Source organism: Staurois parvus, unplaced genomic scaffold (assembly GCF_062004578.1).
Source record: "Staurois parvus isolate SC_StPar_1 unplaced genomic scaffold, SC_StPar_1.0 ptg000544l, whole genome shotgun sequence".
NCBI lineage: Eukaryota > Metazoa > Chordata > Amphibia > Anura > Ranidae > Staurois > Staurois parvus.
Genome location: NW_028318340.1, coordinates 7,545,169 through 7,561,808, shown reverse-complemented (window position 1 = coordinate 7,561,808; position 16,640 = coordinate 7,545,169). Strand labels below are relative to the sequence as shown.

Below are 16,640 nucleotides of genomic sequence, written 5' to 3'. Positions count from 1 at the left end.
TCCCGTGCCTCTCCCGTTTTCTATAATGTTGATGTAGCAAAACTCCCCTTTAGAGTTTGTATTATCATTGACCCACAAAGGTTTGTTAATCGTTCTCTCCCAACCCCTTCCCCCATCTTTTCCTACAGGGCACCTATGTAAACTTTTCAGCTTATGCCTTTTCCAGTGCATGCCTTGAACTAGCTTCCCCTCACCCACTACAATTTCTAATTGTTGGTCATTGAATATATGTTCCGAATGTTTGTTTATCTTTGCTTAGTATTCAATAAAGCTCTTTGTAAAAGAAGTAACCGTGCCGTATCGCAAAAAATGGCCTGGTCAGAAAGGGTGGGTAAATCCTCTGGAGGGCAAGTGGATTAAAAAAAATGAAAAAAAAAAAACATTTCTATCCAATGGAATTGTTCAGAAAACACAGAGAGAGAGGTGATATGCGGAAGCTATGGAAAACAAACTCCAACATATAACATTCCAGATGGTATTTAGGTCTAAGCAATCCCTCTGAGCAGTGGTGCTAGCTAATAAGCAAATTCAATATGCTGGGTTTATCTACGCTTTTCATAAATTCTGCCTTATCTCCAGTTCACCAAACTTACCATTTGTACATACGGTTTCATTTCCCAGGCCTGGATATTTGTGTTATCAATTATAATAGGTGACCTCCCATCATCCATTGCTCTCTGGGCTGTGGTACAAACAGAAACAAACATTAACACGAAATAGTCCAAATATGGAAAAACAAGTTGCGCGAGTGCATTTTCTGCTGGAGTGTGAAGCAGCAGTTAAACACAGCAGTTTAACTAAAGCAGGATACCTCAAGCAGCAGGAAGATACAACAAGGAACTCTACTGCACGCTGGATGGACTGCAAGCAAACACCCTGGGAAACATCTCCTACAAGTCCGATTCCCACTCCGTGTACCTTTTAATATGTCCCCTCTACTCCTCCTTTTCATATTACTATCCTGTGTTCTCAAATTTTCATTTCTTTACCCCTCTGCTCCACCTCAAAGCTTATACATCTCACCCTCACTGCTACCATCTCCCTACTACTGCTCTCATCACCTCCTGCTGACCCAAACACCAGGACTGGAAGGCATGTGCACTCATATACATCCAGCTCCTACCTTACTTTCTTCACCCTCCTCCTAACCTCTGGGGATATCTTCCCAAACCCTGGTCCTTCAGTATCTCATTCCCACACCAGGCACCCTCCTTCCAGCAGGAATAGCCACAATCCACTCAATTTAATCTCTATCCCCGTGCTCCTAAAAACCACCCTCCCTTTTTTATTTGGACTCTGGAATGCCTGCTCTGTCTGTAATAAGCTCACCTCTGTCCATGACCTTTTTGTCTCCCATTCCCTTAACCTACTAGCAATTACAGAAACCTGGCTTCAAGCAACAGATTCTGCTTCTCCCGCAGCACTTTCCTATGGAGGCCTTCTCTGAAATCACTCACAGACCCAGTGGTCATAAAGAAGGTGGAGTTGCTTTGCTTCTATCCCCACTGAGCACCTTTCAAGTCCTCCATACACCTCCCTCTATCCTTCTCTTCTTTCGAGACTCACTGCAGTCGGCTGTTTTCTCCTATTTCTTTGAGAATTGCAGTGATCTACCGGCCCTCCTGGACCGGTGTCCCGCTTTCTTGATGATTTCTCTGCCTGGCTATCCTAGTTTCTCTCCTCTGAAATAGCCACTATCATTCTTGGAGATTTTAACATCCCCATTAATGTTAACAACCCGGCTACATCCCAACTCTTCAACCTAACCTCAGCTTTTGCCTTAACTTAATGGACACAGTCCTCCACTCACACTGATGGGAATACATTAGACCTCGTTTCTCCCATCTTTTCACTCCATACAACCTCACAAACACCCCCTTTCCTCTCTCTGATCACAATCTCATCACCTTCACAATCTCATCACCTTCACAGTGTCCTCATCTTCAAACACTTATCCCTCCAAGCAGCAAACAATTACCCACAGAAACCTTCACAACTTAAACCCCTCTCTTTTCCACTCTGCAACTGACCAACTCTAAGACAGAATCTCTCCCCTGTCCTGCCCTGATCTGGCCACTACTGTCTACAACAGTTCGCTTTCAGCCACACTAGACTCACTTGCACCCCTAACTACACGAAGTACCAGGTCCCGACCATTACAACCTTGGCAGACTGATGACACCAGAAATCTTGAGACATAGCCGTGCACTGGAGCGACTGTGGCGTAAAACCAAATCCCAGCAAGCTTTCACCTTATATAAATCTGCTTGGGTCATACAATTCCTAACTTCATGCTGCCAAACAAGCCTACTTTGTCACTCTTATTAATACCATGTCATCCAGTCCTCGTCCTCTCTTCTCTACATTCTCCACCCAGTACCTCACTCACTGCTTATGAGAGTGCAAATCATTTCAAAAACAAGATTGATGCAATTCGTAGTAGCATCTCTGCTACACAGACATCTATCCCAGTTAGCATACCTTATACTAAACCTCCCTCAACACTTTCCTCTTTTGACCTTGCTACTACTGAAGAGGTCACTAAAGTTTTCTCAGAAGCCTGTCTCACCACCTGCTCCCTGGATCCTGTCTCCCCACAACGACTACGGTCACCCTCTTCTTCCATCCTATGCTCCCTCACTCACATCTTCAATCTCTCCCTCTCTAATGGTGCCTTCCCCTCCAAAGCATGCACACATCACTCCCATACTTAAAAAGCCCTCGCTGGACCCCACCAACCTGAACAACTAAAGACCCATCTCCTTGCTCCCGTTTACCTCGAAACTCTTAGAACGCTTAGTCTACAATCATCTGAGCTCCTACCTCACTGACAACAACCTTCTTGACCCTTTACAGTCTGGCTTTCGCTCACTCCACTGAAACTGCTCTACTAAAACTCACTAATGATCTATTAACTGCTAAAACCAATGGCCATTACTCCATACTCTTACTACTTGACCTCTCTGCAGCTTTTGATACTGTTGACCATCCCCTCCTCAAAAAACTCCACTCTCTTGGCCTCCGAGACTCTGTTCTCTCCTGGTTCTCCTCCTATCGCAGCGCTCCTTTAGCGTTACCTTTAACTCTGTCTCCTCCTCTCCACTCCCTCTTTCTGTAGGGGTCCCTCAAGGTTCTGTCCTTGGACTCCTTCTCTTCTCAATCAACACCTCCTCCCTTGGTCACTTGATAAACTCCCATGGCTTTAAGTACCATCTCTATACTGAGGACACACAAATCTATCTTTATACTCCTCACCTCACCCCTTCAGTCTCCTCTCGCATTACTAACCTAAGTGACATATCAGCATGGATGTCACTCCACTTCCTTAAACTCAAATCTTTCGAAAACTGACCTCATACTATTCCCTCCAGAGCATTCCCCCTCCTCTGACTTCTCCATCAAGATCAATAATACAACCATCATTCCCTCCCCTCATGCCAGGGTACTAGGTGTAATCCTAGACATCCATCTGTTCTTTCAGCCCCAAATCCAATCACTGTCCAAATCTTGTAGACTTCACCTCCGCAACATCTCCAAGATACGCCCATTCTTAACCTCGGAAACTACTAAGCAACTTATTCACTCCCTTGTTATCTCTCACCTTGCCTATTGTAACTTCCTCCTCAATGGCCTACCTCATCGCAGGCTATCCCCTCTTCAGTCTATCATGAATGCTGCTGCCAGACTCATCCAACTTACTGACCGTTCCATATCTGCCATCCCTCTCTACCAATCCCTCCACTGGCTTCCCATTGCCCAACGAATAAAATTCAAAACATTAATAACATATAAAACTATTTATAACTCTGACTCCAATTACATCACCAATCTTGTCTCCAAATATTACCCAAACCGTCCTCTCCGCTCCTCGCATGACCTCCTACTCTCCAGTTCCCTTGTCTCCTCCTCCCATGCTCATCTCTAGAACTTCTCCAGAGCCTCCCCCATCCTCTGGAACTCTCTACCCCAATCTATCAGCCTATCGTCTACTCTGTCCACTTTTGGGCGATCTCTGAAAACCTCTCTTCATGGAAGCCTATTCCGCCTTCAGCTAATAACGGAATCTTCTATTCCTCCTATCAGTCCATCCCCCACAGTTATCTTTTGTACCATCAGCCCCTCCCTCATAGATTGTAAACTCCAAGGAGCAGGGCCCTCCTAACCCTCTTGTACTGAACTGTATTGTCTCCCTTTATATTGTAAAGCACTGAGCAAACTGTTGGCACTATATAAATCCTGTATAATAATAATAATCTGCTTGCTCAGTGGGGGATCTGTCTGCTGATCCTCACTGATCAAGTGCTGGGGCGGCAGCAAGGGGCGGGGTTATTTTCAGCACCTGTATGGGTGCTTGTTTTCATATCGGCCAAAACGTTTCGATCACTGAAATTTCAGTGCATCCCTACTGGTTCCCAAGAGGCCATCTAAGTAAAACTGAATCCTGGGGCCTTCGACATTATCAGTCTTCCACAAATGTCATTTTAACATTTCTACCTCTGCAATCTGAAAACAACTTACTCCTTCATCCATGTGAATTTAATGATTAAAACCTATGCAGATTTCCTGAAAACAAGGTTTTACAACTTTCACACCTCCCATTCTGTTCTTGGGCAATCAACATTTGCTTTGACACGTTCCATGGTGATTAGTTTAAGGCCTCTTTCACAGGGGCATTCCATTTTTTTCAGTCAGTCCAGTCACGTTTTTTCCAAGAAAAAAAACAGATCAGTTCACGGCAGTTTTTCATCCGTTCAGTTTTTTCTTTTTAAAATAGGGTTTTCTTCCGTTCAAAAAAAAGGTTGTTAAGGGATGTGAACATTAATGGATGAAAACAGATGATCATCCGTTTACATCCGCTATTCCATATACATACATGCGTCTGTTTTTCATCCGTAAATGGACAGATGAAAAACAGACAAACAGAAAGCCTGTGTGAAAAGGGCCCTTAAAGAGAAATGCGGGATTAAAAAAAAAAAAAACTACACATACTCAGCAAGATGGCTGCAGAACCGATCCAAGCTACAGTTGTCCTCCTCTGGCTCTACACCGAGAACAGAGATCAAAGCCTCCTGAATGCTCAGTTCTCAGATGCGCACTGAGCACAGAGCAGCGACTGTCAGTCAACACTCTGCTCTGCCCCTCCAGTGCTCACCTCCCCAACACTGACTATAGTATATTCTTACCTATGCATATATAGATTGTAGGGAGACATAACAACAATAATCCTTTAATGGCAAACAACACACAACCAATACAGATCTGTAGTCCCATTCTACAGCAAAAAGGCATCAGTGTGTTTCTGTATGTCAGTTCTGTACATTAGAACACTTCAGTTCTAATGCGGGATTCTTATCTCACCTCTGTTCTGATTCCAGTTATGTGCATCTCCCAGCAGTTTCACATCATATGCATATCCATTTTCCTGGCAGAAGTAATCATCAGTGCTGAAGACAATGCCATCAGGAGACTGTTCAAGCAGAATACTGTGAAATTAGGTAAATTAAAAAGTGTAACATGGGGAACCAGAGGTTTTCATTTTTAAAAAGCATGTCTACTTTTATCAAAGTGTGTTTTTTTCCCTCCATACACAAATCAATTTCTGACAGCCTTTTCTGCATTTTGCAAATAACAATATCACAGTCAGTGGAGAGTAAAGTTGTCGCTTCATTGTCGCTGTTATGATAAACAGGCTGTCAAAAGTCATATCTTAGACATGGCATGCCATTGTGGACACTAACTCATTACCTAACAAGCACCTTCTTAATGCACATTGCACAGTAGCAACTTTCAAGTCCGCTTGTAATTTGCGTGTCTGAGCAGTAACACATTCAGAAAAGCCTGGAAGACTGCCTTCACATGGCCACTTGGTGTGTTCTGCGGTGACTCTGGATGCAGGTAAACTGGACATATTCGCACTTAACCTCTCAGATAGACGGCTACATGCAAACAGTGGCTGTGCTGGCCATTGACTTGTACAGAGTACCAAATTGCCAGCTGCAGCGGACAACTGCTGCTGGTCGCATACAGAGTGTGCAGGCAGTGTTTAGTACCTTCAGCAGGAATCTCACCAGCTACCACTGACCAGCACTGTGCAGCCATGTGAATGCAGCCTAAAAGGATTCAAACATTCTTGTAAAGCATATATAACTACGAAGCCATTTTTTGTTGTTGAAGTTTTGGATTGACTAGGGGAGTGTTAGAACCTCCTGGCAGGCTTTTATTAGCAGCATCCCTGCTGGGGACACTCACCCTAGCTGTACTGGTGATCATTGTTACAGGGAAAAGACGTCAAAGGAAATCTATATTTCTTTTTTATAGAGATCTCACCAGAACAAGAGACAATAAGGCTTCAAATGGGGACACCTGTTCCCGTGTCAACTATATAAGAGGGCAATTCCCCTAACTTTGAAGATATTTTCTCTTCGTCCTATTCTTTTCTACGGCATCTTTGAGATAAAATGTAACCAGATAGGATTTAACCCTATAATGGTTATACATATACTTTAAGCCCAGCATAGTTTTACTGTAAATCACCCACTCCATCAAAATTGCTTGAGAAAATATTATCTATTCCACTAACAAAGCATATAGGAGTGTCTGAAGTGACTCCTTTGCCTTATCCTCTAGCATTTCTGGCCATGACCGTCTTGAGAAGGGTAGATCATTCATGTAGCATTTACTTCCTGGAATTCATCTGCCCTTAGCTGGGAAAACCCCTCCCACCCTCCTCCCCTCCCGAAGTCTCCTGGGATATATGACATCATTTGCCTAGACATGGAAACTGGTAATTGAAGAAATGTAAAAAAAGAATGTAAACACGTAAATATGGTATACTTTCCTACCTATTTACTAATGCTAAGAGCATAAGGATTTAAAATAGTCAATGTTGACAGAGTGATATTCCGCTTTAAGTATTGCATTGGAGAGGCTATGCCTATAAAACAACCTAATGAAAAATCATATATACTACGCACACAAACAGTGTAATACAGACTATACATTACTAACCGTGCTAGTGTACTTTTCCCCGAGCCAGGGACACCCCTTAAAAGCACCAGTTTTCTTTTCAAATCTGTACATTTAGCTTCATCCCTGGAACTAGGATATTGTTCATGAAACATATTGCCACCTTGGGGTAATCTTATTTCACTGAAATGTCTACCTTTTTGATCATGAAAGTCTTCCCGCTGCTGATATACTTGTGAGGATTCAAAAGGAGGTTTTGGAGATGGCTCTGTAAAACCACTACCCTGAGGGTTAAACCTGTTTTGAGGCAGCACATGTGAGCTGTGCCACGGAGCCTGAGTTGTAGGCCGTGGATGGTCATCATTCACACGGTGATATTTCTCATTTGCCTGATATGGCGAGTTTTGTACATCATCTTCCCTTGGGAAAATCAATGGATAGTTGTATCTTGGAAGAGGTGGACCACGATTTACTACAAAGGCGGGTGGAGGAGGACCCCGAAAACATGGAGGTGGCGGAGGACCTTGAAAACATGGAGGTGGCGGAGGACCTTGAAAACATGGAAGTGGCAATGACTGAGTTACAAGAGAAGAATTGGTTCTATCAAATGGCATTGGCCTATAACAAGAATCCTGGTTGTTATTAGGAGGTAGTATAGGATGCTTAGGTGGTGATACTGGAGCTTCATTTGGATGATAACGGGGGGGAATCACAGCTGATGGTTTGCAAGGAAAAGGATTACAAGGCTGTGGGGAACGTTCTTGGTTATGATGATCTCTGACCTCATGGACTGTTGGTGCGTTGCTCTGGTGAGAGTCAAAATGCTTCTGACTACCGTCAGTTGTCTGAACAATGTTACAGTCATCAGCAGTTTCAAGTGCATGAAGTTCTTTGTAAAACTGCCGCAACTCATAGTCAATCCCACCCTCACCTTTTGTTCTACAAGCTGCTTTCCCTGATACCAGTGTTGTAATCATGAAGGAGGGAGACCTACGGTTTTCATTATTGGTGGTTCTTGATAAAGTATCTACTTGAGCTGGTGGCTGGTAAAGTGGTCCTATAAAGGCTGTACTTGTTACAGAAAATGTCTCAGAATTGTTATTTTTCCATTTGTCTGTTTTAGGAAGTCCCAAGATTTGCTGGTTTTTATTGCTGTCCTCTGTCCTACTAAAATGCAGTTCAGAACAATAATTTTTAGACGATCCTGGTCTTGCCTCATTGTCAAAACCATTTAGAAAATCTTCAACTTTTGATTTTTCATGTTCACCACTGTCTAGTCTATAGCATCCAGTCTCCGAGAACCTTGACGGACTCTGATTTTCTGACTGTCTTTCCAGTGACAAATACTCCTCAGTATTCTTCTTTTTACTTAATGATGAATTGTCAGGTTTGGACTCTATCCTAGTATAATGAGCTTCAAAGGAGTATTTTCTAGATGATTCTGGTTCTGCCTCATTGTCAAAAGCATTTAGGAAATCTTCACCAACTTTTGATTTTTCATGTTCACCGCTGTCTAGTCTATAGCATCCAGTCTCCGGGAACCTTGACGGACTCTGATTTTCTGACTGTCTTTCCAGTGGCAAGTACTCCTCAGTATTCCTCTTTTTACTTATTGATGAATTGTCAGGTTTGGACTCTATCCTAGTATAATGAGCTTCAAAGGAGTATTTTCTAGATGATTCTGGTTCTGCCTCATTGTCAAAAGCATTTAGGAAATCTTCACCAACTTTTGATTTTTCATGTTCACCGCTGTCTAGTCTATAGCATCCAGTCTCCGGGAACCTTGACGGACTCTGATTTTCTGACTGTCTTTCCAGTGGCAAGTACTCCTCAGTATTCCTCTTTTTACTTATTGATGAATTGTCAGGTTTGGACTCTATCCTAGTATAATGAGCTTCAAAGGAGTAATTTCTGGATGATTCTGGTTCTGCCTCATTGTCAAAAGCATTTATGAAATCTTCACAGACTCTTGGTTTTTCATGTTCACCTTTGTGTGATCCATGATATCTGGTTTCCAAGAGCCCCGACGGACTCCAATTTTCTGATGGTATTTCCAGTGGTATATACTCCTCAAAATTCCTCTTTTTGCATAATGCAGAATAGTCAGGTTTGGACTCTTTTCTACTAGAATCAGCTTCAGAGGTGTAATTCCTAGATGATCCTGTTTTTGCTTCATTGCCCAAACCATTTAGGAAATCTTTACGGACTCTTGGTTTTTGAGCTTTGACTGATCCATAATACCTGGTCTCTGAGAACCCTGATGAATTCTCCTTTTCTGATGGTGTATCTAGTGGTATGAACTGCTCAGTTTTCTCCTGTTTGCATAATGCTGAATAGTCAAGTTTGGACTTTTTCACACAAGGTTCAAAAGAGGAATCAAAGTGTCGTGGTCTAAAATACCTTTCAACATGAGGCATCTAAATAAAAAGATTAAATAAAGTTCATTACATGTAAATGCAAATCTTATCTTGAAGTATAAAAAGAAAAGAAAAAAACATTTTGTTTTGCCTTTTTGGATAGCTTAAGTGAGGGTTATAACCCCTGTCACGTATTTTGCCATCTGTCTCCTTTTTAGGGAGATTTCTGTCCTTGCCCCCCAGACAAAACAGGAAGTGAGAGGAAATCTCTCTAAAGTGGCAGAATCCCTGTTTGAAACAGAGTCACCAGAACTAGTGTCCCCTTTGGAAGATTTCCTCATTCTTCCTGTTATGGGAAAAACACAACATTTAGGATTTTCTTCTACTTTCAATGATAACGGTTCTCCCTGTACCTGCGTGGGTTTCCTCTGGGTTCTCCGGTTTCCTTCCACACTCAATAGACATGCTGGTAGGTTAATTGGCTCCTGTCTTAATTGTCCTGTCTAAATGTCCCTAGTATGTGAATGTATGATTGTGAGTTAGGGGCCTTAGACTGTAAGCTCCTTGACGGCATGGACTGATGTGAATGTACAGTATATATAGGTACAGCTCTGCGTAAATGGACAGCGCTCTATAAGTATCTGTAATAAATATATAAAAATAAATAATGATAAACAGGACAAATAAAGAGGTTGAATCTCCTTCATGGGAGCACAGACAGCAATAAAAACCTGACAGGTGTTCTAATCCATCTCCACTCTATCCAAAACTCAAATAAATGTATGGCCTTTAGTTATACTTGAATTTTTTATTTTACTTCACAATTTCATATGCATCTTTTTTATGTTTCAGTTATAATAAAGATTTTATAATACGTCGTCGTAAATTTTTATACATGCGGCTATGGGGCTGGGAATGTCTCTGCCACCCATGATTGGCTGTCTGCTTTCACAGCTTACAGATGAGATAGCTTAGGCAGGTGCAACAGACTTGTGCCTGAACCCGCCTGAACTCATCCCTGATCGCAACGTCAACTGGCTGTTAACCCCTTTCCACCTGGCATCCCTTTTTCAACAGGGTTTGTACACCCAGGAGTCAGGAAGGTCCGGACAATCACACGACCAGGGTGATTAGTTGTCAGAGTGGTCACATTACTGAAAGCTGTCTCTGGAAGCGTGCAGTCAGTGCACTCTCAACACAGAAAGCTCTGCTGTCATGGATGTGCGGCATCTGGATATTATAGTGGAGCTTTAGTCAGAAAATTAAGTTCTGATAGATAACTTCAGGCCGGCCCCTTTTTCAGGTGTAGCTATGTAAAACAATAAAAATAAGTGCCTATACTGTTTAAAACCCAGTAAAGCACGGCCCGAACCCTGCTCTGCACATGCTCAGTTGCTCTCTATTCTCAACACCGTGCCTAAAATCAGAGCCACTAGAGGCCAATCAGCTGAGAGCTTTAGGATTTGCTGATGCTGAAAGGGGGAAGAGAAAGCAACAGGAATGACACAGATTGTGGGGAGAGAGAAAGGAAAAGCAGGAGAGGTGACAGGACAAACTTTGCTGCCAGGGAGACACAAAAAGGGGTAAAGAATATGTAAACCCAACATTTCATATTCCTGACATCTGCCTGCTGTACCATGTACTTGTATGAAAATGTATCCTGTTCCCTAGTGTTCCTATCAGTCCCCCTGCTTTCCTATAAAAACTGACCAAACTAGGCTATGGGCACTAACAGTGATCATTGTGTTCTGCTGGAAAAGAAGGCTCCCCACCAGCAGAACCCCACAGTGCTACAAGAGGGAATTCCCCATCAACACTGAATAAGTCAATAGGGGAATCAAGCAATTTTCTTTCCTACAACCAAAATTGTGCCTGCTTTCATCACTTTAGAACCGCACTGTAGCCAAAAGATGACTACAGCACTGCCCTCTTGTTCTGAGAAGGCGTCCATGGATGTCCTCCCAGAGCCCGGCCTCCTGTGCACCCCCCAGGGCACACTCTGTGACCTTTGGACACAGTTAATCACAGATCACAGTAAAGGGCTAATTCATCATGTGATCAGCTGTGTCCAATCACAGCTGATAACATGTAAACAGACTTGCCGGTTATCGGCAGTGTTTGCCTCACACACTGTCTGTGTCAGGAAAGGATAGCCAATAACCTGCAAGGCTGTCATTGATTGTTTACACTGATAATCAGGGCACTGATCAACAGTGCTATCATTAGTGCAGACCCATCAGCGCTCATCCGTTAGGAATAAAAATGACTTATTTGCTAAATTTTATAACAGAAACTAAGAAAAAGGTTTCTTTTTCAAAATTTTTAGTCTTTTATTCATTTGTTTAGCAAAAAATAAAAACCCAGTGGTGATTAAATACCACCAATGGAAAGCTCTGGTTAAAAAAAAAAAAATGTTGTTTGGATACAGTGTTACATACCTGCGCAATTGTCATTCAAAGTGTGACAGCTCTGAAAGCTGAAGTTTGGCCTGGGCAGGAAGGGGGTGAAAGTGGCCAGTATTGAAGTGGTTAAACTTACAAGAATAGGGTCCTATCTTATCTCCCTGATATCCTCTCCTATCTTCAGCAGCCTGTAACCTTCAGCACTGTAAGGCTCCATGCACACAAGCATTTTTTAGAAGCTCAAAAAATGCTAGGAACAAAAAAAAAAAAACGCTGGATGAAAAATGCTAATAGAGTTTTTTGTGCAGCTTTGTAGTAGCATTTTAGACGTGTTTAGGATTAGCATTTTTACAGTACATGTAAGAAAAAAAAAGCTACAAAAAAAAAGCTGTTGTTATGAGCATTTTAGGATCGTTCAGCGGTTTTTTTTTTGCCGAAAAAACACTCCCAAATACAATTTTGTTTTCTGCTCCTAAACGCTGAAGCTCGAAAAATGCTACTAGCCTAAAACAGTGTGTATGGACACATAGGGTAACACTATTTAGCTTCTAGGAGCAGAAAAAAAAAATGCTAATAACTTCTGGGAGCTTAAAAAAACGCTAATGTGCAGAGATCCTTAAAGTGGAAGTAAAGTCCACTTTGTAAGTTGTTCCTACAGGTAAGCCTATAATAAGTACAATGAATATTCAAGAGCATGCAGCCGGTGATGTCACTGGCGCAAGCGCTCTGACGGGACAGCACTGCATGCCGGACCTTCAGACCTCCATGCCGCAGCTGAGCTTTCCTAGAAGGAAGACCGGGTGAAGATGGTGACACCGTGACAGCGCGGCGCTGAGTGCTCAGTGTACAGGTAAGTCTGTCATATGTGGTGCATACTAGTGCATTATAACCTAAACCTGCAGGGGGCCCATCATTGGTTTTTTTCTCCCCAAGCAGTTTACTACAGCTTTAACCACTTCAAGTCAGGACACTTTTACCCCCTTCCTGTCCAGGCCAATTTTCAGCTTTCAGTGCTATCACGCTTTGAATGACAATTACGCGGTCATGCAACACTGCACCCATATGAAATGTTTAGCATTTTTTTGAGACAGATAAAACTTTATTTTGATGGTATTTATTCACCAATGGGATTTTTTTTTGTGCTATATAAATGCAAAAGTCCAATTTTTTTTAAAAAAAGTGTTATTCTTAAAAAATTTTGCAAATAAATCTTGGCCAAAATGTAAGTTATCTTTTTAGTAAAAAAAATAACCCAAATTAGTTTATAACCAAAAAATTATAATTCTTCAAAAATGTATTTTACATTTTTATATTAATATTTGTTTTTTTTTTTACAGACTGTCACCCTAGCAGTACAGTGTCACCATAGTGATACTGTACTACTTGCGGGGGGTGATGAAGATTTTTTTTTTTTTTTAAACAGATTGCTTTTACACCCATAAAGTCTGTAAATGCAATCATTTCTTCTCTCTGGCTGCATTCTTGCAGCCATTGAGAAATACCATGAGAGCTGTGATTGGTCATAGCTTGTTACATGATACAAAGCTGTTGTGAATAGCCTTGTAGTATGTGACCTCTGTGATCATTCACAGATTTCATAAGTAGTAAGCAATGATGTCAGAAGTGACATCTTGTTTACTACTATTCATGTGATCACTGATTGGCCAGTCAAAGTTCACATGATCTGGACCTCACACAGAGGTCCCGTACAGCAATCGGTGTTCCTCCGGACACAGTGGGCACAGATCACGGTGCCGCGAGCTCCCAGGGAGCGCGCACAGGCTAAAATTGCAGGCGCCGTTTCCGAACGCCAGCCCGCGCCTGCACTGCCCCCATCTGGCCGTTTATATACATGGGCCAGCCGGGAAGTGGTTAAGCTTCTGTCAGGCTTCCTCTCTAAATTCACTAGAGACATACAATAAAAGCTGGACATGTACATAATTTAATTGAAGAAAGTGACAGTTTTAGAGACCAAGAAGAGGGGGGGATCTTCCAATAAGTAGTAACTGCTCTGGGCTTCAACAAAATGGAGGCCTCCAGCAAGAAGAAACAGGAGCAATACTGGATGAAATGTACAGCACACACTAATTTTGGTAGCACAAATATTAATGTGGAATGTATGTCCTTTTGTTAACCACTTCCTGACCACCCTATAGCAGAAGTACTGCTACAGGGCAGCAGGGATGCGCAAAATCACGTATATATGCGTGATTTCACATCTCCAGTTAGTGGGTGCGTGCACTCCATACCCACGCCGCTATTGGCTCCTCAGCATGTCAATCACTGGGTCCCATCTGCCAATTCTTTGCTGGGACTCAGTGAATGTCTGCAGAGCTGACAGAGGAGAGGTCTGTATGTAAACAACACAGATCTCTCCCCTGTCAGCACGAACAGGCTGCTTTGTATTGCTCTGCACAGTAATACAAAGCAGCTTGTCTACACGGTAAAACACAAACAGCACACTGTGTAAAACACAACATACTGTTAACCTTTTGATCGCCCCCAGATGCCAAGTGACATTAGTACAGTGTCAGTGCTTTTTATTACCACTGATCACTGTATTAGTGTCACTGGCGATGTCAGTGGCAGTTAGTCAGTTCCCCCCCCAGTGTCAGAAAGCACACCGCAGTCCTGCAATAAGTCGCTGATCACCACCATTACTAGTATAAAAATAAAAAAAAATATCCAGTATATATACACTGCCATTTGTAGATGCTATAACTTTCATGTAAACCAATTAACCACTTGCCGACGGCAGATAGCCAATTGACGGCTTCACTGCTGCCGGCCAGTTCTGGGAGGACATCATATGATGTCCTCCCAGAACGTGCCCTCGGTGATCTCAGTAATCGCTGTGTCCTACGGACACAGCTGATCACGTGATGTGATAAAAGGCCAATCATAGCGGCCTTTTACCACGTGATTAGCCATGTCCAATGACACAGCGGATCACTGGTAATTGCGCGTGAGGAAAGTACTGCTAATAATCGGCAATTGTCAGAGGATGGATCGGCACCGATCATCAGGGCACTGATGATCAATGCCCAGCAGTGCCACCCACCTGTGCCGCCTATCAGTGCCACCCCATAAATGCACACCAGTGAAAGAAAAAAATTACCTGTTTGCAAAATTTTATAATAGAAACAAACATTTTTGCTCTTTTTTTGTTTATAGCGCAAAAAATAAAACACCCAGCGGTGAGTACATACCACCAAAAGAAAGCTCTATTTGTGTGAAAAAAATTATAAAAATGTCATATGGGTGCAGTGTTGCATGACTGCACAATTGTCATTCAAAGTGAGACAGCACTGAAAGCTGAAATTTGGCCTCGGCACAAGGGGGCTATAAGTGCCCAGTAGGCAAGTGGTTAGTTTACACGTATTGGGATTTTTTTTTTTAAATCAAAGACATGAAGCAGAATACGTTTTGGCCTAAATTTATGAAGAAATTAGATTTTTAAAATTTTTTACTGGATGTTTTATAGCAAAAATTAAAAAAAAAAATTTTTTCAAAAATTGTCAGCTTTTTTGTTTATAGTGCAAAAAATAAACACCGCACAGGTGATGATAAATACCATTAAAAGAAAGCTCTATTCATAGGGGGAAAAAGGACATAAATTTGATTTATGTACAGCGTTGCATGACTGCGCAATTGTCAGTTACAGTAACACGGTTACGTATGGCAAAAAATGACCTGGTCAGGAGAGGGGTAAATCTTCTGGAGGGTAAGTGGTTAAAGAACAGTCATTGTTATCAAACTGTTATGGGTAACTTTCCGCTTTAAAGCCCACCCTCTACACATTTCATGGGTGGCAGGGGTTAAAATCAAAGCCTGTGAGGCCCCCTGTAGAGAGATTTCATATCACTTCCTGTCCTGGGAACAACATTTTTGATCAGACAGGAAGTGAAGGAACCTCTAACAGAGCCTCTGAAGGCAGCAAACCCTGACAGAGGTTCTAATCCTTCCCTGCTCTGTCCAAAACTGGAAGTAAAATGTTTTGGCTGAAGATACACTGTACCTGAGCCGCACCACTACTGAAAGAGGCTCACAGGCAACACTGCAGATATAAAGGAACTAGAAGTCCCAGCAGAACAGTGAGAGTATTAGCAGCATAGTTCCCCTCCCCCATGGATACAAGAACAAGGCCCACCCCACACACAGTACGACGTACAGACGACTCAGCAGGGCACCCCCGCTGTCTCAGGCTGAGCTCCCATTACCTCAGGTGAGGGGTCCAGAGAGAAGCCCCAGACAGGCCGCCACGTCCATACAGAGAAAACCACACAGCAGGCCTACATCACCCTACACCATTCCCAAACACAGCGCTCCGACGTCACCAGGCCGGAAGTTGAAATGGATGCTGGGAATCGTAGTCTCAGAGCCACAGCTGGCAGAGGCCCCCTCCCATTGTTGGAGTTCCCGGCATTCTCCGCGCCTCAGCTCGCCACTCTCCAGCAGTGGGCGGGGTTATGTGTGTGTACTGCTGGACGAGAGTCCTGAGAGTTGTTACCTCAGCCTGGTGGGGGTGGGGGTTGCCCTGGATTCCTGAACCAGCCAATTCTTATCACGTGTACACAGCACTGTCAATGGAAACTTCTCAGATCATGAGTTGTCACCAGGACAGGAAAGAGGGTGAAATCTCCCAGTGTGGACATTTCACAGTATGAGGGTGATGGAAGTCTTTTTGTCCTGCACAGCCCAATACAAAAAAAGAGGAAGAAGCTGTTTACAGAACAAATGTTAACCACTTGCCCTGCAGAGGATTTACCCCCCTTCCTGACCAGGGCAGTTTTTGTGTTATGGAGCTGTGTTACTTTAACTGACAATTGCGCGGTCATGCAACGCTGCACCCAAATGTAATTTATGTCCTTTTTTCCCGACGAATAGAGCTTTCTTTCGGTGGTATTTCATCGCC

The 16,640-nt window shown here is 42.8% G+C and overlaps 1 protein-coding gene across 1 annotated transcript in view; it reads right to left on the bottom strand.

The window, feature by feature from the left end:
* LOC149451255 (uncharacterized) overlaps positions 1-16,068 on the bottom strand; it is a 31,516-nt gene extending 15,448 nt beyond the window's left edge. Inside the window, exons 1-4 of the mRNA XM_089690873.1 lie at positions 15,946-16,068; positions 7,009-9,383; positions 5,359-5,483; positions 594-682 (exon numbers count right to left, since the gene is read on the bottom strand). Coding sequence (XP_089546999.1) covers positions 594-682; positions 5,359-5,483; positions 7,009-9,383 — 2,589 coding nt within the window. The 5' untranslated portion in view covers positions 15,946-16,068. The remainder of the gene's footprint in view (positions 1-593; positions 683-5,358; positions 5,484-7,008; positions 9,384-15,945) is intronic.
* Positions 16,069-16,640: the final 572 nt, after the last annotated feature.